This window comes from Trematomus bernacchii, unplaced genomic scaffold (genome assembly GCF_902827165.1).
Source record: "Trematomus bernacchii unplaced genomic scaffold, fTreBer1.1, whole genome shotgun sequence".
NCBI classification, from domain to species: Eukaryota; Metazoa; Chordata; class Actinopteri; order Perciformes; family Nototheniidae; genus Trematomus; species Trematomus bernacchii.
Window position 1 is genome coordinate 289,060 of NW_022987616.1, and position 23,437 is coordinate 312,496.

A 23,437-nucleotide genomic window follows, 5' to 3' on the forward strand; every position below is an offset into this window, starting at 1 on the left:
TGCTCCTGATGGCTTGCTTACCTGCTCACGATTAGGCATCTTCTGGATTGTATTATCTAGATGCTTTTTCCACAAGGTTCCACCTGGGGTCTCTCGGGCCCTGAGGTGAGTTCACATCACAGAATGTCAGACAGGCGTGGTAGCATTTTTCTACGTGGGCTGACTTCATGGCAGGTTTGAGCCTTAACCTCTGTGTGTGTGTGTGTGTGCGTGTGTGTGTGTGTGTGTGTTTGTACACACACGTGGGCAAGGTGCCAGGAAATACTCACTCCTGTACAGTTCTCACTGTGGGGGCTGAATGAGAGATTCTTTGCGAAATACACATATATATTATATAATGAATTTTCAGTCCAATTTTGGCCCACTGATATGGAAGTGAAGTCACAATATTTCAAAAAGTGTGTGTGGCGGACACCACAACAAGTAATGGGGGGTCCCAATGAACTGAAAAGTTGCAGGTGTCTTGACGATCCCTATCTGTGGCCAAGTGTTTTTGAGTCAGCCTTAGCACGGTGTGACTCAGTGTCCACAAAGAGACCGTTTTTACAACACTTATCATCATGGGAGATGCAGAATGTCGCTTATCTCACAGTCGTGTTTATTTTGAGCATTTTCTTCCAGTGAAGTGAACAAGTAACAGGACCCCAAGGCTTTACAGTTTAGGAAACTGAGCTTGACTGGGCCACCGCACATGGGAGCTGACATATAATGGGTCATTAAGCCGCATGCTGTAAAGACCCAAAGGCTCGATCCTAATTGTTTTCCGTTCCCCTTTTTTCAGATAGCGTTCATGCTGGTGGCAGGACTTCGCTTGACTTAGGGACTTGTTGAGGTTTAGTGGCCTTTGAAAAAGCTTGTAATACGTTTAGGAAACATTAGCTGGGGACCTGTTAAAGGTTCAATAAGATGGGCTGTGGCTGAGGCCAGGGAAAGGTGGACGGTGTGTGGCCAAGGGCGTCCACTGAGACCCTCTATTACTTGTACAGATTTCAGCTTTCTGCCACCCTGCTCTGACAGCGCATACAAAAGCTGTCAACAAGTCAAGGCCACTGTCACTTTGAAGCATGAAGCATACCCAAAGACCCGTTTATAGCAAGTTCTTACCTACTTGTGAGGCCTGCTTTTACGGTTGCTTTCAACCTGTTTTGAGGTCTCTCGGGTGAAGCCTTATGTCAAGTTTTAATAAGCGCCCAAAAGTGAAATTGCAAGGCTTCCCAATGTTTGTAACATTGAATTGATGCTGCACTTTTCTTTGATTTGTCGTTAATTATTATTATTTTTTTATATATAACAATGAGGCCTTTTGAGCTCTGCTTGATAATTTGACCTTTTTACCGGGCATTTACCAAACTTTAAAGTTAAATTAAAGCAAAGTCAGATATATGGAGGGGGTCTAAAGCAGTGGTTCCCAACTGTTCCAGCCTCAGTGTCCAGTTTCTCCTCAGTCATGAGTTCATAGTACAGACATAAGATACATTAATACACTTTCCATGTGGGAAATAAAGAGTTGAAAGTAAAATTATAACAATAATAATAACTTGCAGCCTGCAAACAAAGCTCTGCATAAAGTAATACACATTTTTCCAGAAATACTTCAAATCAAAAGTTGTTTTTGTTTATTTATTAGTTAAACGGTCCCACAACCTACTTTTGTACCGCAACCCACCAGTTGGGAACTTCTGGTCTAAAGCAAGTAACGTCTTAGTGTAGAAAAGTTGTAACCACGTCTTAATTCTACTGCTCTGCTCTGCACTGGTCATTATCCTAATGAATACATATTAAACCGTTTCCTCCTGTTGTGGTTTAGGAGTTTATTGTATGCTACTACGTGTGTCTGCATCATCCACTGCAGGTGGAGATTTCAATGAGCCACAGGCTTTTTATGTGTGTTCTACACCCCTTCTCTTCCTGTCCCTGCTCTATCTGGCTTTCCAGTTCAGTGCTATTATTTACGAAGCGATGCTTTTCCACGCCTGTTTGATTTTTCACAGGTCTGTTGCATTCGCTTGCTTACCTTTCCCCTCAGCGGATAAAGTTTCTCTTGTTTCCGCTGGACGCTGAATCAAGTGTTGGGCACCTGGATGTATGTATGTGTGTGTCCCTGAGTGTACGTGTGTATGCGTTCCTGGTGAGGTGATGTTGGCTCATGTACAAAGCAGGATGTTCTGCAGCTTAGAAAAAAAAAAAAAGTGTCAGGTTGTAAACACCTAGAGTCAACTGTGAAGACACACATGCACACTCTGTGAGTCATTCACTTTCAATCGCTGGCTCACCTACACACAGAAACATATCTTTGCTAGTATGGTAGATATTCATTTCCATGGCTACAGGTGGCTATGAGATCCCACAACACAGAACACAGTAGCGGACTGACACTGACACACACGTGCATGCGGCCGTTCTGCCATTTGACAAGCAGGCTCTAAAATCTTGTTCTCTTGCAGGGCTCCATGGCATAAAGCCTGTCCTCACATTCAGCTGGTCCCTGGGGAGAGCTGCCGAGGAACTCACTACTCTGACGCCCCGCTGCCATTTTCCACAGCCTGAGGGGAATCAGGAAGCAGCCGGCAGGAGCCATGCCTGCCCTGGCCACCGGAGCCGGCCACGAGCCAGGTACAGACCCTACGTCCAATCCCAAACACAAGAATCTCTTCACAGAAATGCACTCGTAAAAGAAGCATTTTACTACTTCTTTACGTCCATCATCAGTGCACAAACAGACACACGTGAACAATAGCAGCAAGTGGGATGCCAGCCTTAAACTCAATATATCTTTTTCAAGGCTTTATTGTCATCTGGTTCAGTGGTTCTCAAACTTTTTCTGTCAGGCGAAAAAAAAAAGTCGGGCCCCCCCCCCCAACACAAATAGTCACGTAATGGGCCAAGTTAACATTTATTAAAATACATCAAAATGAACGTGAGCATTCCTTTCAAAACAATAAAAAAATCACTTTGCTAGAACAGTGATAATAAAACAATGCTCCATAAGTCTGTGTGGTCAAAAAAATAAATACATAATACAATTGTGCAATCCCTTTGCTAGAACAATTATAATAATAATACTTTGCCACTTTGCAATCTGTGCAAAAAAATGAAAAGAAAGAAAATGCTGATATTTGGCAAAAAAGTGTGTCTTATCACAGCATTAGTGGCTGCAATGAGTCTGTTTTGCACTGCACATTTCTTCAAAACGGGGTTGCAGGCTCAGTGGCGGCGCCAGAGATTTATTTTGGGGGTGCTGTGGGGTAGCTTGACGTTTCATAGAGGGTGCTCAAACATTTAGGGTTTCCCATTAATGTACCGGTCGCTACAGTGGAATATTCTACTGCAACAATCCGCACGCAAATACACAGTGTACCCGCGACAGTTATAATGAAGGCTCGATAATCAGCTCACGGCATATAGGTGTAAGCAGGGGTAAAGTGGTATTTTTATAGGTGGTGTGTGGACCTCAAATCCTCTAGGGGGGTCCGGGGGCATGCTCCCCCGGGAAGATTTGTTTTTTAAATATTGAAGTTAAAAGCATCAATCTGGTGCACTTTGAGAGCAAAATGAAGAGATCTATGGATACATCTCTCAACACCCATATGAAACAGAACTGTAAACAGATTTACTTTTTCTTTATGGATATTTTACAAATCACTCTCCTTTTAAACTTTATTATTTTTTTACTGTCATATAGTATTTCATACCTGTTTTTCATTTATTCTCTTATTTTTTTATAACTATAATAATAATAATAATAATAATAGCTTGCATTTATATAGCGCCTTTCAAGGGACCCAAGGTCGCTTTACAGTAATAGGGCAAAAACAAACATAACAAAACAAAAGTCAGACAGACAAAACAACAGATCGATTAGGGGCCGAAAGCCTTGGCAAACAGATGGGACTTGAGGGCCCTTTTGAAGGCGTCGAGTGTGGGGATGCTATAATGATCATATAAACGTGTGCCTCGGAAATAATTGTTTATATTAATCGTGACCAAACCGTTTGAGACCCACTGAGATAACTTGGACTAAAGTTAACTATCTAAACACTGAGAGAGTCCTTTAGTTCACTGAGCCTCTCAGTCTGACAGGAGAGGACTCTCCTCCACCTTGTTGTGGAAAAAGCTCCTTATATCCGTTAGCGTAGCTCGCTAGCACCAAAAGCTAACAACAACGATCTCCGGTACCGGTGCGCTCTCTCTCTCTCTCACTCGCACACAAAATGGCTCGTTCCACACACACACAGAACCGGGCTTGAATGAAACACAGAGACCCAGACGTACTCTATCATATTATTTTCGAATCAATAATTTTCCAAATTATGATTTTTTTTTTTTTTTCATAACCATTTTTCCTCCTGGTCTCTCGCGGCCCCCCCTGTCATGCCCCCCACTTTGAGAAACACTGCATTAGCTACAGTGTAGATATGGCAATGAAAAACTTAAGTCACAGGCTCCTCCAACAGTGCAACATGAATATATATATATATAGGACATCAAACCGAGAGAATGTTTGAGATGTGCAAGTAATACAAATAAAATAGAAATAGTGCCAGAAGAGTCAATATACTAGTAAATGGAATATAATATATGGATAAATAATTTGCAAGATGCAAACAGATGAATGTTTATGGATGTTCATGGATGTTCTTCACAGAGTTCAGGTGTTTAATAATTGTATGGCCTGTGGATACGGAAGCCAGGTTTTGTGCCACCACTTAAGTTTAATTTCATATTAGAAATTATTTACTTTGAAACTGTCTTAGTCGGCCTTTTCTCTGGACTTGAGTGGACGCTTTAAAAACTGTGGTTGGAAAACAAACCAGAGTCCATTTTCACTTATTTTGTTCCCTTCCAAATGAAAAACACACCATGGCAAATAATCACATCATGCATATTTACAGTTTTAACAGCAACAAATAATGTCCAAATATACACTCCATCTCTCTGTATGTTTTTCTGTGTGTAAGTGTGTGTGTGATGGCGTCATGTCAAAATAAGGAGAACACGTCAAGCTTGTCAACGCCGAGACAGCTGCCAGAAATCACCACCTCTCCCCTCAGGAGCACTATCCTCCTCTCAGTCTGGCTTAATGGCCGGCTACATCATCATCTCACACACACACACACACACACACACACACACACACACACACACACACACACACACACACACACACACACACACACACACACACACAGGCACACAGAGGCACACAGAGAGACACACAGAGAGAGAGACACAGAAGACCCGACGAGAGCATGATAACAAAAGGACAAAAGGAGGACAGACATTATGTCCCGCTCTGATGGATAAAGAGTGTGTGGGGTCTCTGCGTCCAGACTTTTAACGGAGTTACCGTAGCCCCCGTCGTCCTGGAAATGTGCGCAGACAAAGTAGAAAGCCAGACCGTCAATTACGATTAGAGTCATTTTGTGGCAATTACCGGCAAGGGCTCAGGTTTCCAAATAAAACACGTAAAGACTCCTCTGCTCCATCTCCTCTGATTCCCCCGTGATGGTCCTGTGAAGTTTTGTGCGCAGGTGAAACATGATGAAGATTATTGATGAACGTTAGATCACTGATCTCCAGGCCTGGTGATGTCACACATACTCACAGCTGGCATTGGCACTGCCTGGCACTGTACCAGCATTTACACAGAACTCTGTATTTCTTTTGGAACCATAACAAGGCCGCTTTTTTAAAGAGATAAAGTGTTACTAGCATGTTGGGAAATGGGACATATTAAGAAATGCAAGACATAAACCTTCCACTTCATCTCTTCTCGGCCGATGGAGACTTTTAACACTGTAAAATAGAAAAGTAACATTTTAAAAAACATATGAAGGAATTATTCCTGACTTACTGTATCATTGTCTCCTCAATCTATACTCAATACTTCATAAAAAAGTGGTCTTTTCCTGGATCTCAGATTCTACAGAAAAATATCTCAAAAACCTTGTGATGTCTAAAAGCAATCCTGACTTCATCCTGAATTCCTCCAGGATCATAAATAATAACACGTATCTATTCTCTCTGCGGTTTCCAAGACCAAGAATGTTTAAAAGTTCATGTCACCAGGTATCTGTTGGAAAAACATTCCACTCCAACAAAATCGTAAATCGCAAAAAACTATCTTTTAATTTATTTTAGGTCGAATTGTATTCCCCAGCTAGCAAACAACAGCATCTTATTTATATTTAACATTATTGAGTGAATAACTTAAGCTCAGAAGGACAACAGCAACCTCTTCGACACAAAACATAGTATCCTTCCTTAAAATATGTTATCATCCTTGGTAAATAGAAATCCCAGACATGTTGCATAAGAAACACTCTTTACTGTATATCACTAAACATTGATTTTGCCAAAAGTCACTGTGTTCCTGTTCTTAGAAAACAAATCTAATATTGACATTTAATATATTATGACTGTTAGTAATCATGTCTAAATTCTGTAATTGAACGGAACCGTTTTGCACTTGCTGACGTGTAGTCTCAGTTCAGAGGGCGTCCTCATCAGCTGCAGCGGGACCCTCTGCAGCGTTCTGGGGATTTGGCGTGTAGGTAGCAACACCTCTGCAGACGAGCATAAATCCACAGAGGCTAACAACACCGCCTCCACATTGCGGAGGCTGCCAATAATTACAGAGACATTTCGGGGTCTTGCCAGGACCTTACCGTCTTTTCATTAGCAGCCCTGCCATCTGCAGACCCCGCACACACACACACACACACACACACACACACACACACACACACACACACACACACACACACACACACACACACACGAGGACAGAAGATGAAGTACTGTGCTGGGGCTTTTAACATAATGGGGGAAAATATTATCATTAATTGAACTATTCTTTAGTAGCAGCTCTCCTTTTTCATTCCCAGATTTGGACGAGAGAATGTGTGTGTGTGTGCAGCTCTTATTAAAATGCTCATTATCGGAGTGTTTGGAGAGCAAATACGTGGGTAGACAAATGGAGGGGACATGTAAGACAACACCATCTCTTTCTCTCTCCCTCTCTTTCCTTACTCTCTGTCTAAGCCCAGATAAACAACTTGCCTCCATGTGAATTAGATTTTCATAAAATGTCACCAAAAAGTGATAAAAATCTACTTAAAAAAACTATAAAATATTGGAAAAATTGCTCAATACTACCATGGGGAGTGTTTAAGAAAATGTCCTGGTGATTGGGTTACTCTGAACTCATTTGACTGTGTGACTTTTTGTTTATAATTCTTTGGAAGCAGGTTAATCACAGGGATTTATTTAATGATGCTGGCCTTGCTCAAGATGTTTGAATTTTTGTGCCTCTCCATTCTTCCAGAAAACCCTGCCCCACGCTTTGGACGCCGTTATGTGACATTTTGTTGGCTGCCGTTCTTAGGATCTAATACTCATATTAATTCCTACTGTAACAAGGCAGCCAAGAAAAGACACAAAATGAGCTTTTAATTATGCAAACACTTCAGAGGGGCTGATGATTGGAAGCTTGCGCCACACAGACGTCGAGGCTAAACTGTGCTCAGATTAACCTGAGCACAGTGTAACCCCATTCCAAAAAGCTATGCAGCTGCTCTCCTCCAGACAGCTGCTGTTTAGTCGTTTCTCCTGCTGTTTGGCCGTGATGGAGTTTTGTTGTGCGTTCAGTCAGGGACAGATAACCGCTACGCCTCCGCACGGCTTGGCTCGAATCTTCTCAGTTTATCTCAGCTCCCACTCTGGGATCTACAGACAGACAAATCCAGCCCACTCCTCTGTCTGCTACACAACATTCATCTCCCTACTGAGCTCCATTTGCTGCAAGGATACCTTTCTAGAGTTCTTTCTCTTTTTTTTCACACCATGTGGGTGTCAGATGTGCTTCATTTGTATTGTGGCTTTATGAAAAACCTCTATCGACCCCTATAGCATCACAGGATGTCCAATTTAAATATCACCTTCATGCTAAAAAAACTTCCAGAATACCTGAATTCTTCCCAAACCCTGATTTATTTACGGCCAAAACATTTCTGTTTTACCCAGGCCACTTAAAGATATGATGATGCTTATGTAAAGCACTTTGAATTGCCATTGTGATAAACGTACCTGAAATACTTTTTACAGAGACACGATAATAGTAATGTAGAAAATAGCAAAGGTGAATTTCAACATTGTCTTTCCAATGACAATTGAATTGACCGTCCACTGCTGTTCCACATGTGTTTAAACATTTCTCTTTATACTTGGATTCACGTCGGTATTAACTTGCCCCTTCTTTTAATGAGGGTTTCGCAGTAATGGTAGTTCGCTGTCTGCAGATGAGGAGCTTTCTCGATTGCTCCTAACGTCACCTCTCTTCCATCAGACGTTACAACATCTGGTTTATGCCATTCAGAGGTCAGCGAGCCTCCTGCAGTGAGAGTGGGTGTTTGCTCCTTGTAGCCCCATTTCCTCCCTGCTTCTGCAGTTATGCGATTGCAGTTTTGTGGTAGATGGCTCGTTTGTGGGGGAGAGTTAGAACGCGGGGACATTGGAGATTTAGAGGCTAAGACATCAGAAAGAAAAGCTAGACTTAAATCTCTTTTGGAAAGCAGGGGACCAAACCTCGCAATCTCCAGTTTCACTTGTTTGATGCTTGCTTGCTCACTTTTTCAAGAAGTCAAATTGGAACTTATTAGAACTAACACATAACACTTTCAATTTGGAATTTTATATCGTAGATCCGGGTCCTTCATCATCCCAAAACACTTCCCCGTAACAGTCCCAATGGATGGCATATCCTTTCATGTAAATCTTGCTGTCATATTGGTGATGGCCTGTTGTGCAAGTTTCTGGCAAGGTCCTGAGAATGAGTGTGGAGAAAAGTAAGCAAGTCTGTATCTTTGTTTAAAATGTGTTGATACTATAGTCCTTCTAACATTGTACAACACAAAGTATTTCCACAAACTTCTTATCAGATGCTTCAGTGCTGTGATTATCCCATCTTTCATTTTTCATCTTTTATAAGCTTAGTTTACTGATGGGTTAGGGTTAGGGTTTTGGACATGCATAGGTCAAGATTAAAGACCATTTTAAAGTTTGACTTGTGAACTAGCTAGGGGAGCACATCAACTGTTGTGTGTACTGTTGTGCTTGTACTGTAGCATTAACAATACTAATTACATTAACATTTATTTTTCCCTGATTCAAACTCAAGTTTACATTTCAAATGAAAAGTGACAACCCCAGTGTTAACAATTTCCAGTAGTGCTTGCAGAAAAATCAGCTGACGTTTAGATATTGCAGATTAAGTGGTATAAGCCGATACATAACAAACATTTGGAGTATAGAAATGAAATATGTTTGAGTTAATTTACAAACAGTGCATAGTTTTCTCTGAGTATCGAACTAACAAGATGTTTCTTTCAGCTATAAAACATCTATGTCGGTAGATAGTCGATTGAAAAAACAGATCCTTATGGTCAGAGATGTTTATGAAACTTGTTTAGAAAAATAAATCATTCAATAGTTATTATCAGAACCATCAAGAATTTGTACCAGGCTTAAAAATCTAATAGAAAAAATGTGTAGTTATTTTCAAAGAAAGCCTTAATTTATTTGTATGAACTCTCAAGAACTTATTATTATTTAAGTTACTAATTGAATTGGATATATTAAACTTTGGCTCCCGGCATTGTTTCTCCTACTTGATTTAGTGAACTGGATGAACATTGGCTAATTGGCTGTGGTTTCAAATCAGTTGGTTTTGACTGACTGGCCTGCCCAATACCGCAGCTGAGTGAACTGTTGGCTGACGAGCCCCCCATGTGCCATAACAGTCACTGCATGGTGCCCCTTAAACCATAAACCCGTAACCAGCTCTAATCCTCGCGCACACACTCTGGAGCAGGCACTTCTAAAGACCCCGATGCCCTTTTATTAACCTTATTAAAGTTAACTGTGTTATTCCAAGCCGTACCTGCGTGTTCTATCAAGGTTTATGGCCCCTGCACAGCATTTAAAGATAAGGGTGATTCAGCCATGCACAGCTGCGGAGGAGGTGGGCGACACTCGCATGAAAGACTACACATGGAAATCTTGCGAAGGGACAACGCTTTTACCAGATACACTAATAACTTGCTGGCTGCATGTGTGCATGTTTGTGCAGGAGCGATAGATGAGCGATTCCAGCCATCCTCTTCTCTGCAATCTTGAACACCCCCTGTTGGAAAAGCTGATGGCTCTATAATGATACTGAGTAATGAGATGCAGACATTTCTATGGAGAGGCTCTTTGTAACTTCTCTGCATTATGGCATCCACATATGCCTATGTACTGTAGAGCAAATGCTTATATAGAAACACAAATCCTGAATGATATGAGTGATATGATAAGAATATGGCCTCTGTCAAGGTTAACAGATTTTCTTTCCATTGTGATATTGAAATCAAGAGCATCTGGCCCCAAATGCTGGGAGACATAGGGGAGGTCTGGAGGACTTTGCCTATGTTGGGTGGATGGCGTTCCTCTGGGAGCTTCCAGCCATTTGTCGTGGTCCTTGGCCCGCAGCCGGCTCTGTGCCGCAGTGATACAGCACCGAAACACAAGGATTTGTTGCCACTGGAAGAGATCCCTGTTTCCAGTTACATCAGAATAAAAATTTCCACATAATTTTAGCAAAAAAATAAAAAAACTCAGTCAAAGGAAACAGATGTAAAAGAAAGAAATCAAGTGAGTGCGACTGAGAGTGAGGAATGATGACTTTTATTTGTTTGAATTCGAAGAATTCTTTCTCTATTTGTTGAGGTAGGATGACATCCTCCGCTGTTCCCATCCAAAGCACACAGGCTACTAAATCGGTCATTGGCTGGCAGGACATGCTCACTTTCATTAGAAAGAACCTGTAAACAGCTTTACAGACCATGTTCTCTGTTTGACAATCAAGCATCGGGCTTTTGAGTTATAGCTCATGAGAGTGAGAAAAGGAAAGATTTAGAGTGTAAATTGTAGAGTGCTATTATTAATATGTGATCAAAATGAAGCCTTTCTGCTGGTCTTGGCAAATCTGCCTCTGATATCCCTGGAAGACTTGCTTGAAGTAAGTAGCTGGCCACGGCTTTGGACAGAACATGCAGACCCTTGCCAGAGAGTCTGCTGCTGCTCTATTGCCACAATAAGCGGAGGTGGCAGGTCATTTGGAGGCGGCTAACTTGTTGTGGCTTCTGTGTTTTGTCTACCATGTAAGAGCACATTTAAGCTTAGCTGACATGAGCTCGGCCAAACAACGGCCTTTCATCTCTGTTTTGGAAAAAAAAAAGTTCTGGATGGCCACTGCCAAACCCGGACTTTCCCGCAGACTTTAGTACCTTCCATCCTGGTATTCCAACAAACACTGCTCTACTCTCCACCCTCGACATCTCATATATCTGTCTTTATCCCCGATAGTATCTCTGTCATCATCGTTCTGTTTGCCCAGGTATTCCTAATTGTTTGTCTTTCCTCCATGTTGAATTTGTTTGCCTCTATATCTTTCTTTACGTTATACATCACTTGCGAGCTTTCGGGGAAGTGGGGTCGAAGGCAAGTTTAACTACTCAGACCTGGGGCCTCATTTATAAAGGGATATACGCTCAAAAAATGGCGTACGCCAGTTTCTACGCAATGTTAGCGATTTATAAAATACTAACTTGACGGGGAAATGTGCGGTCCTCCACGCAAACTCTGACCCATGCGTACGCACTAAGCACAACAACGGGAGAGACGAGAAACTGCGACACCGTTGGCAGAAGGAAGAATGGAGAGAAATATGTGGAAATAATACCATAAATAAAATGTTACCTCTCATTTATCACATATGAAGAATTCATTTTCAAACATTGATTAAAGCCAATCTTAAAATGATTAAACAAACGCCTGTTTGAGACTCCTCAGTGCACACAAAAACATAACTTGGAGAAATAAATAAATAAATACGGATATGTTATTTAAAACCACCTCGAATATGTTGTGTTAATGTTTTGAAATGTTTTCTCATAAATGATGCGGTAAGCAGGAGGACAAAATAACGTCTAAACTGACGCCGTTTTGCATTTCTATAGGTTGTAGATACGAGCATGGTTTTATATACTATCATGTTTAATCGTGTTTTATGCCGTTTGCCAAGACTTGATAAGTCGCTCGTAAAACACAGGAGGTATGGAAACTAAGAACACCATATGTGGTAAATTGTACGCTAATATAACACAACACATTAGTTGTATTTCCTTTAACTGGTGGATTATGGATATGTAGTTGCTGATCGACAGCTGGAACACAAACCACCAAATACAAACAAATAATTCAGATCCAGTCGTCATGACTCTACTCCGGAGGGATTCCCCGATCATTTCTTACAGTTTCTCATCAAGGGGGTGTCTCCTGTCCCCGGTACAAACACACTGCCTGAGGAAGGTTATGTGTATTCTTTTTGTCATTAACTTTTTTCGGACCACTTATTTATTTATTTTGGTGACGATCCGACCTCCATGCTGCTACTCTGGTTCAAACTGCATCCACCAAACAATATGATTTATCTCGACCTCCCCAAAATAACCTAAATCTGACACGGTGTGAGATGTCTTTTTTAGCTGTTCTGTCGTCATTTCCTGCGATCTTCTTCATGCAGTCAGTCAAAATGAATGAATGAATGGACGTTTCTTTGACTATTTATAGGCAAATATGGGCGTTACGTGAAGCCCGCAAAAGCTGCGCCGCATTTCGAGTCAATTGTGATTTATAAAGGGAAACAGGCGTAGGAAGTGCCGTACGCACTTCCCTCGCCGGTACGCAATGTTTTGTGAATCGGAACATTTCTGTACCTATTTTTTAGCTTGGTACTACGTAAGCAACCTTCCCACGTGAATCCTACGCAAGGCGTTATAAATGAGGCCCCTGGACAAGAGACAGAGTTTTCTAAAAGTGACTTTACTCCAGCCGGGTTGCAGGTGCTTCCACTCAAACCTCACTTGTCCGCAGTGTGATTGGTAAAACCGTTGTAGCTCAAAACACTGCTGGCTGCTGACGGATCCCGCAGACTATATGCATTCAATTATGTTGATTAGGCTTGTACTTTTGTCCTGAGCTCTGTTTTCAATGTGCTGACAGCCCTTTGAAGTCTAAAGGTGTGACGAAGAATGGAGCAGTGTATGGGCGAGGCACTTACAACGTGATATTCAATGGCATGTTGAAAGTAAGATGAAATCAAATAAATGCCTTTTGAAAAGCTTGGCCTTCCATGGCTTTGAAATGCATCTTTGATAAGGTCCTGTAACTTGGATTCCTTTTCCTCCCCCCCCCCCCCCCCCCCTCCTGAACGAGGCATGATCTCAGCAAGGGCCACGGGTTCTTTATAGGCCCTGAAATGACACGCATCCAGAGTTCAGTCTGCGGTAGTGAAACAGTCGATATATGATCGGAGGGACGGTTGATTGCACCTGGACCGGCCCACTGTACTTGCTGAAGTCATTTTTCCATACCTCGGAGCCCCAACTAACATCTTGCAAAAGCCACACAATCTTTTTTTTACCCCCTCCAAAACGAATAAGACCGTGATTCTGAAATATCATTGAAGATGGGCACTGTCCCCTGATCTTTTTTTAATGTGTTTTGGTCTTTAGAACTGGCAATGAGACGCTTGTTGGCTTTGGCACAGATTCCCGCTGTTACGTTCATAAAATAGCTCACCACGCTCTTCCTCTGTCCACTACAGTAATATCCTATAAAAACAATGCTGAACTCATTGTAGGTGATGTTAAAATATCACAGCGTCTGCTCAGCTAATTCATCTTTTAATACTAAATAATTTTACGTCTGGTTGGCAATGTCGCTACAGTCAAATGGTCACTTAATCCATATAACCAATGTCCTCTCTGATATTCCATTCTCCTACAGTACATTGTACTTTGGTTGAAAGGCATCAGGCGCTGGTAGTCCTCAGGACAGAACAGAAGCTCTTAGGGGGCCGTGGGCTGATGACATATCAGCTCAGTGTTGGCTGTGAACAAGGGCCCCTAAACACTTCTCCTTTTGTTTGGCACTCCACTCGGGTTAAATCCATCTTCCCACCCACTGTCCGTCTAGAGTTTCTCCCATTGGACCAAAATGTGTTTACATTAGTGCAAGAGTCATCATCGCCGTAGTTGTTATTTCTTGCTGTTGCAGAGAGCCATCAGCCCCAGTTCTTCTATGCTGTTTCTTTGCCTTTTGTGTCTTTAGGTCTTCTTCAGTATGTGTATCTCAGATATTGTGTTCCTTTTGCTTTAATTAGTTGCCCTCTCTGCTCTCAGTCTGCCTTTTCTAAGCTTTAGGCAGCCTTTCCTCCTCTCTAGGACGGAGAATAAGGAGGTAAATCAAGACTTGAGTGGATTAGGCTTCAAAGTCTGCAGCTGCTTCTCTTACCGCCACCCCTGTCTGCAAATGGCCCCTTGCACGTTCACAATGCCATGTTTGAAATATTGTCCTTCTCAGAAAGCCCCCACAAGTTGTCACAATTCTCTTCCTCCCACAGTCTGGTGATCCTCATAACTATCGTGCCTCTCTATATGTTCCTGAAAGATATATGAGGGAGGTCAATAACTCATTCGGCACACGGGAGAAAGTGCAGGGGAAAGAAATTGAGTCGAAACCCAACGTTCATTTCCTGTATTCGAAAAAGTTCATTTTCACCAGGCAGACAGACAGTTTGTCTTTCTGTCTTTAGTCCAGTTACAAGCTGAGAGTGGGGTCCCTGAGTATTCGTGCTGTGCAGTCCAACATGTAATGTTATGGACACACGCATACGTTTGTCTCCCAGAACATGATGCATATCGTAGCATTTGAGTAAACATTGGCAAAGTTACAGTGTCATGGCGAGGGTCATAATTAACACTCTGTGTTGCTAGATTAATCCCTGTAATTTCCTCGTCTTGCACTGCTCTAAAAACCCTCCAAGGTTGTTGACCTATGAGACTAGCAATTTGACTCATATCATGTTTAATGCATTTCATTGTCTGGGATTTTTTTGTTGTAGTTTTACATAAAAGGAATCTGAGCAAAACACTGTTATTTTCTGTAACCGCTGTTGAGGTGTGGGCGTGAGAGGGGAAGTGCTGTTTGGCAGTTAGAGTGGTCACTTCCTCCGTACCGGAAGCTTCGAAGGCTCTGGCCTCTCCAATTTCTCTGCAGACTGTTTCGGCCACCCTGTGCAACATCATGCCGGTCTTCAGGACCACTGGGTTGGGCTAGCCACAACAGAACAGTGGTCCTCAAGACATTGCCAGGTCGGCTACACACAGCTGAAGCATGCAAGGGTCCAGAATAGTCCGGCCAAAACAAATCAAATGAATCCAGACCAGCCCTGCAAGAATCAAGTCGGTCAAACCTTTAGTGGTGAAGGGTTGGCGCAATCATGTTCCCTTTCTTCTTTTTCTTTCCCCCTCTCTCATTTTGTCTCCCACTGTCTGTGCTGGACACGGTTTCTGATGTTACAGAACCATACATGTGTCCATACATCTGGCCCTGGATTTAGTTCTCTTTCCACATTTTATAGTGTCCACATGCAGGGATTTGACCACCACTGTGGTTGCACGTTGGCTCATTTCCTTTCTCTCTCTCTTTCTGCCTACATGTCTCTTGCTCGCTTGTCCACCCATACATTCTTACATTTAATTTCAGCTTTGCAGAGTCCTTGTTTAGCTCTTGGCCTCTCTACAGTTCTTTCTGCTGTTGTTTGAAACTGAGTCACCTTTTGGTTCACTGGGTTCGGCCTGACATAGTGACCCCAGGAGGCGAGCACAGTGGTAGCTTTATCTTTTTCCCCCATTATGTAATTATTCCTGATAAACTCATGGAGCTGATGTGTTTCCCATAATGTGCTATTGGCGCACAACACACAGTCTGTTTAGATTTTTCCAGCGTAAATAGGAAGGAATTGTTGTCAGAAGAAATAAAGAATTGAATAAGTGAGAGTGTAGACAGGAGACTTTGCACCTGGGGAGAATCATGCTTAGGGACTCTCACTCTCGCCTTCCCTCCCTCGCTCCCTTCATCCACTCCTACTGGTATCTCAGCGCTGCCAATAGTAATGACATTACCATATCTCTTCCCCCCCACTCTCACCGCCTTTCCTACACCCCTCACCTCATCCCATGTCTCTTTAAATCTTTTTTTATATATATTATGTGAGATGTTCTGTTGGGAGTTCCAAGTTGTAAATGATTTGAGGGAGCCAGCTGCCCTCAGGCAGGGCTTGCGTTAGCTAAAAAGCTACAAAGTTTCTGGTGATGAGGACCCCAGAACCAGGCGTCGGATGATCACATACCAGGGCAGATATCACACACCCAGCTTGAGTAAAACCACGGGGGGCTAAGTAATGACAAGTGCACATGTGTTGTGCGTAAACCTTCTCTCTTGTTCAGTGGCTTTTCCTCTCCTTCTTTCTTAACCACAGAGCTGCTGTTGGAGCAGTGAAGTATGAGGCGCCAACACTGCACGGAATCGGTGTTGCGAGCTGGAGAACAGGGCAGGATATGATCTTGATGTATCCTGTGCGTTTACTCAAAGATCACTTAAACCCCAAATCACCTCCAAATGGAAAGCAGAAGGTTGAGAGTGGCAGATGACACTCCATCTATCTGACTGCCCGGCAGCAGGGGCATTTGACATGAGCTAAAATAGTCAGCCGTGGCTCTCCCGCCAAGGGGTCTGAGCTGCCAGCACACACTTTCTCTAACCCAGTCGGAATGCCCGCCAGTTCAGTCAGCCAGTCATTCATTCAGCCAACGACGTCAACCATTGTTTTCAATCAATCATTTTCAGCTACGAATTACTCCAGTTGCGTCTGTGGTGCCTTTTTCCCTCCCTCCTTCCTCTCCTTCACTCTGTCCTCTGATGAAAGACGTTCTCAGAGAGGTAGCCAAGCTGCTCAAGTTTGTTTTGACGTTTCAATGGCTCCGCCGTGAACGTGTTTAGAGTTCCTTCACATGATCAGTAGTAGTTCAAAGACGTTTAAGCACCGTGTGGTTGTGTTTGAATCTTGGGGGGCCTTTTCTGGTGCATTTATAAAGGGGTCTTTGATGCATATAAGCCAGCTTGACTGCACTCGGTACGGGCCTGACCTTTAACGTATCCCCTGGCTTAGTGGATCACAGTCACCCTGAAGACCAGAACGGAGCAACAAACAAGTATCTGCTACTTCTCTCCATCAGTTTTGCTCCAGGACTCTGTTGTGTTTGGAACACACCCCGCTCACTCGCTGGTTTTGTGCTCTCCCTCTCTCTCTGCTTAGTGCTTCAACTCCCTTCTGCTTAATCTTGAAACCATCAGCTCCCCAGTTTGGCTGTGTATAAATTGAATTTGAAATAGCAATTTCTTTTATATGCCAGGTCAGTAAACTCCAAAAGAGCTGACAGATTTCAGAAGGTTTTGTTTTGATATAATTCACATTCAACTACGGGGACCAATGCACCCTGTTTCTCTCACTGTCAACAACAAACCTTGCTATGGTGATGACTTGATGACATAGGCCTGCATAAATGCAAATGTCCACTGTCCTTCTGAGCTCATGACATCAACTAGCTGGGAAAGAGACCGGCCACATCTGCTTAATTCACTATCCTCCAAATTCAGTGCAAAACGTTATTTAAGAACATTTAAAAATCCCTTTTTTCCTTTAAATGTGCACAACAGCCACTTAGATTTCAGCCTGATATTGTGCGGAACTTCTCTTTAGCAAACACAACTTGATTGTTTGCAGGCAATAAGGATGCGTTGCTTGAAAGCCTTGAAAGATATGTGTTTTATTGATATAATAAAAAATAATAATTAGCATTGAACCTTTCAATAGGTGGACTTTTTAGATGCCTAACGAGGAGTTTGTGGAGTTGTTTCTCATTGGAGACGGCAGTGTTCCTGAAACAACGGGAAAGGCTGGGACAATGGTGGGAAGCAGAGGCTGGGGGGGAAATGCTATATTGCCTCTATGTTTCCTTTTTACTTCCAGTGACCAGAAGAACAGCGTGTTTTGTCTGTATTTCTGGGCAAACCACCCATAGAAAAAACTGAGGTGTATGTGTGTGACAAAAAAAATACCTATTAAGGTGAATTCTTACAATTGCATGTGTTGTCTTGTCTGTCTATGTATCTGTAATTCTGCACACTATGTTCCTTTACCACATTCTGATTCTGTTTCCTCTTCCCCGTCCGCAGGTCTGTACGAGCTGCTGGCCTCTCTGCCCTCTCAGCTGCAGCCCCATGTCAGCCGTCCTGAGGACAACACCTTCCTCCAGGACATGTTTGGGGAGCGCAGCCTGCACTCGCTGATCAAGGTAAAACAAAAAAACTCCAACCTTTTTTTTGGAGTTATGGGTTTGCTTAGTGATTCAGTTAAGATGTGTTTCAGTTTTAATAGCCACGTTGCTAATGCTAGAACACTGCAGTTGTCAAAAGGCAAATTCATATCCATCATAGTGTAGAACATTATTGCACATCACATCATTTAATTAAATGTGTGAGATTTCTCTTATCGTGCAATTTATTTAAAATAATTATATCTGGAAATTCTTACTCAACAGACAGAAGTTCCCTTCACTGCAGAATGCAAAAAAATGCAAAAATGAGGTGGATTCAGATAAGCAGACAAAATGTGTCTTTTTCAAATCATAGTAATACATCAAAAAATATGAAATGGTAGGGGGGTTGTTAGAGCCTCAGGCTAGACAGACGATATATGTCTTGACACAGGATCTGGAACCCCATGAAATGTAACTCTGTCTCCGTTACCCACCTTTACAGTCACATCCTTCCTCTCACGGGGTGGGACAGAATCCAAACTCCATCTCCTGCGACCCCCGGCCTTGAGCCGACCTCTCCTATTCACATAAAAACACACGTTTAAAAATACTCAATTCGGCTTTATTCAAACTCTTTCCGTGCGGTCTCATTCATACATTACTTCGTTTATTGTCATTCCAACAGTCTACCCACCCAGATCTTCTAACTCTTTCTCTGCCAGCGTGAATTGGCCTGTGGTCCGATTACTGCCTGTAAAACTAGATAGCTGCAGCGTTTAGGGAGAAGATGAGCACACTTGATATCTTTATACAGTACGCTGGCAGACAGGCCGAAGTAATGAATGTAACACATTCTGTCTGTCTGCCCCAGTCCCATCTTCACTTGGGGTTTCTCTGCAATCGGCAGCCAATCTCTTTCTCCTTCTCCTTCTACTGTAAAAAGGAACAGGAGGGCTTTTGTACTTTAAACCAGCTTGTTTGTCAGTCACTATTCAAACCACTGCTTCAGATTTGTTTCTCTCGTTCACTGATGTAATGCTTTGCTGTCAATTTACATAGAAAACACTCATTGTTAGAGCTACAGCTAACGGTATCCCCTTGTTAATGGTCTCCATTTTAAAAGAATGCCCAACTCTATTTTCATATGCTGGCTTGATATATTTCCCTCTTTGGTGGTCTCCCTTTCTCTCCAGCCAGAATCATTATGTCACAGAGACGATTGAGAGAGAAAAATTGAAATAATTTTCATCCCCTCCCTTTTTAAGAAATCCTTTCTGTGTAAGCATGTTTGTTCAGGATCCAAGGTTGTTATGCGCAAATGTGAGCGTGTAAAAGTGCCCGAATTATGGCATACCTCAGACTCTGGAGCAAAACCCTGATGTCAGGACTTTAGGAAACCAGAAGGATTTTATTTGATGCCTGGATTGTTATGGATGGCCAAAGAATAAGGCCTCTTGAACATGGATAATGATGGGCAGGGCCTGCGCATGTTCAGGCTCTCATTCTGGCCGGCCCCAAAGAAAACACTGCTTAGTGTGGGGCAGATAGAATCATGCTAATGAAGGTGGCATTATGTTTCTGGGATATTTAGCCAGGCATAAGGGTGGAGTGCCCAATTTACCTAGCCCTCTAACCACTCCTGATTATACCTAGGTAAACTTTCAAGAGGAACATAAAGGGGAGAACGTGTTAGTGCTGTTGAAGCAAAAGTGCATGACAGGCTCTTTACCTGATGTGTTGAAAGCTATGCACCAATGGCTTTTTGAAATATTTTTGGAAAAAGGTTATAGGCTGCACATCTGCTCTGCTCCATTGAGAATAATTCAGAATCAGAATACCTTTATTCGTCCAACAGAGGGGAAATGTACATTGTTACAGCAAAAGTGAAGATAGAGACAAAACAACTAAACACTATTAGATAAAGGAAGAATTGATGAGAATTGGATTCTTAGATACTGAATATGTGGAGGAAACCCAAGACCAGAGGGATTAGATAACCCATCGGCCCTAGGATCCCCTTAGAAGTCTCCGGTGGAGCAGGAGAAATTAGCTAGGTAGAAGTAGTTACTGTTGGATCTTGGAAGCAGTTGTCCCTATTCCATCCTGTTCTTTTTGTTTTGTTTGAACGGCCTTAGGAAGCCCAACAAATTGAGCATTTTTAGGGTTAAAAGCTGAAATATCAAGTGTAAGTGTGTGCTAGTAAGTGTGTGGATGAAAGAACAGTTTAATGCTAAACCCAACTCCCTGTATGCCGTCCTGAAATCTGAATACAACTTTGTTTATGTGGTAGAGGGACACTGAACGTTTCTCACATTGGGCGCCATCTCATTACGGTTCCGTAGGTATAAGTTAATGCAGCTAATTCACCCAATTCACTTTTGTTACTGTAGCTGCGAATATTATACAGTTATCTGGCTACCGCAGCCACAAAATGATGAGTCATTATAGCATCAAAGAACCACATTTTCTCACCACAATGAGCCCGTTTTGAACTTATTTTCGTATTCTTCCTTTTTATTCAATGGAGAGAAACCGAGCTGCTTTTAGCGTCTCTTATCGTTAACGTGGAGGCATAAGTGGAAAGTGCCCCGCTCCAGACAAGCAGAACTATGTGTTTCCTCTGCTTTCTACTTGGTACTGAGATGTGAGCCAGCCTGTCAGCTAGTGAGCCAAACGGAGAGACAGGCTGACTTTGAAACACACACAGAAGAACAGAACAACCATCTCGCCTTACAGCTAAGACCAGCACTCAGACCCAACATTCAGGTGAACATGGCTAATGTCAGTGGCACACCATTAATAAAAACCTTAATTGTCCCCTTCCTCTTAAGCCCCACCACCAAATCTCTACAGGTTCCACCTTATATTCCACAAGGCTGTGAAGGGGATACTTTGGGAATGGCTAAACAGCAGAGAGAAAACACACACATCATGTTAATCTGACAGGCCCGGCAACCCAGGTCTCTCATATGGAAACGCTCAAGCCTCACCTGGGTAATTATGAAGCATCGGTTACTGGTCAGTCTGTCTGGAGGGACAGAGAAGTACCAGAGGAAGAGGTGTCAAAGATGGAAAGAGAGACAAGAAAGAAGAAGACCTACATGAAGACCTTAATCAGACTTAGGTTCTTTGTGTCTCTCCTCACCTGTCCTCATCAGATAGTTGGGAGAGCCTCTCATGTCCCTCCTAATCCTATTATGTCACAAAGACGAAACAAATATTTTCTAATATCATCTTTCAGCAGGTCCCGGCTCCCAAGTTCGCCTCATTTTGCAGACCGGTGCGCCATCAGTGCTGACATGTAATGCGAGTGCTGGCGCGTATAGCTAGCATGGCTAAAACGACGCAGACAGTTCCCCTCTTTTCAATTAAAGGGAGTTACTCAAGTGTGCTTTCTCTAAATTCCACCACACTCACTGTTCCACTGCCAAGTTCCAGCTCAACAAAAAGCCACAGGAAATATAATACAATATTCAATTTCCACCTGCCTCAGGTGGGGCTCTCCTTAAAGACCAAGTTTCTGTCAGCAGGCCTTTAGCCAGGCCTCAAGATCCCTCATTTTGTGGTCAGTCAGTTTTCCCTTAAATTCAGCTTCTGTTAGTTGCTAATAGGCTTGGCACTTGCCACATTGTAACACAGCAACATTGATGTGGGCTTGCCAGTTTGTTCTTCAGTGCTGCGGGCCTTTAACGACATGTAAAGGTGCTGCAGCTAACGCTTGTACCCAGATGGAAAGTTTCAGCTATTTATGGTAAATTAGCTCATTTTCAGACAAACTGGACTGTATTCTTTGAGTACCAGACTTGGTATCCCATGAATAACTGGATCGCGCTCTAGGTAGCCTTCCAAGTTGTATGACTCACTCTGTAATGTCCGTCCACTCTTGTCCTTGACAGCAACCATAGACTTGCTCTTTGGGCAGTTATCTTAACCTTTCTACTACTCAAAACATGACTTGCCCCTTGCCAGGCATTAACCATGAAGATCACAAAAAGAAAATTGTTCTAAACTTCTCACCCGGAGTCCTTTAAGCCTCACACCCTGTACTCAGAAGAAAAAAAAACTGGCTAATTGTCTCTGGTTCAAGTCTAAGCCTGTAAACCTATACCACCTCAGAGATCCACTTGTACTGTCTGTGGTCCTCACGTCCTGTGCACTCTGAGGTCTCTATTTATTATTCTGGGGGAACAGGAACCCTCGTGAGGAGTTGAGCAAATACCTTCAGGCGGCTTTCGAAAAGCGAGCTTCTATCCTTAATAATAAAATGATATTCATGTTCATACATCTATGTGTACATTCTTCTATTCTTATTCGGTATGGTAGTGATTGCAAACTTAAGAACTCTGCAATTTGTTGCTAGAAAAATCTTCTTTCTGACACAAGCCAGGTGGTTATTTACAGTTTGAAAACCTCCCCTCCCTTGCAATTTTTTACTCTGTGCTAAGGCTACCTTCTAAATATCTTTCTAGAAGTTTAAAAGTCGAATACAGCATTAAGTCAAAAGATCATTCTTAATGTCCACAAACAAGCTCCTTTGAGTTGAGCCAGAAGAGCTAGACGAATAGACGAAGGATGAAGCCAAAGGGAAGGTTGTGATAGGGACAGAGGTAAAGAGGGAGCAAGCTTCTTAGTGCAGCAGACAGATTGCAGTATGGCCGTTTGACTGCTGAATAAAACTTTAAAATCATTCAATTGAACCATGTCTGGAGCAATGGGGGGAAAGTGAAAATGAGAGGAGGTCTAAAGATACACTAGCCCCCATTCTATCAGTCAAATGTCCATATTGGTAATCAAGGAGAATCTCTGGAGGGATACCACAACCATTATTCTAGGTCACTTTGGTTGATTCCGTATGTCTAAGGAATAAAAAGGACTCAAAGTGAAACCAGAAGGTTTAGACGATACGAAGCCAATCTTAATAGGACATGGAGAATACGAGCAATACGCAGAATATGGAAAATTAGGTTCATAGTGCCATATAGTGTATTTATCACTCCCATATGGCCTGAGAACTGCCTGCAAACACAAAAGGCTCACCTGGAGCTTTTAAAGTTAGTCTTCACAATTTTATATATTGATTTGACTGCCTGAAAATAACCCAAATCAATCTGATTTAGTAAGTCAGATGCATTTGTCCTGGCTTTATGCCCTTACATATTCAGAATACTTTT

The 23,437-nt window shown here is 42.5% G+C and overlaps 1 protein-coding gene across 3 annotated transcripts in view; it reads left to right on the plus strand.

The window, feature by feature from the left end:
- Nucleotides 1-23,437, plus strand: part of mpp7a (membrane protein, palmitoylated 7a (MAGUK p55 subfamily member 7)) — a 138,171-nt gene that overhangs the window by 39,648 nt on the left and 75,086 nt on the right. For all 3 annotated transcript variants that reach the window (XM_034132388.1, XM_034132386.1, XM_034132387.1), the window contains 2 exons: nucleotides 2,445-2,613; nucleotides 18,184-18,302. In XM_034132388.1, the coding sequence (XP_033988279.1) occupies nucleotides 2,577-2,613; nucleotides 18,184-18,302 (156 nt within the window). In that variant the 5' untranslated portion in view covers nucleotides 2,445-2,576. The remainder of the gene's footprint in view (nucleotides 1-2,444; nucleotides 2,614-18,183; nucleotides 18,303-23,437) is intronic.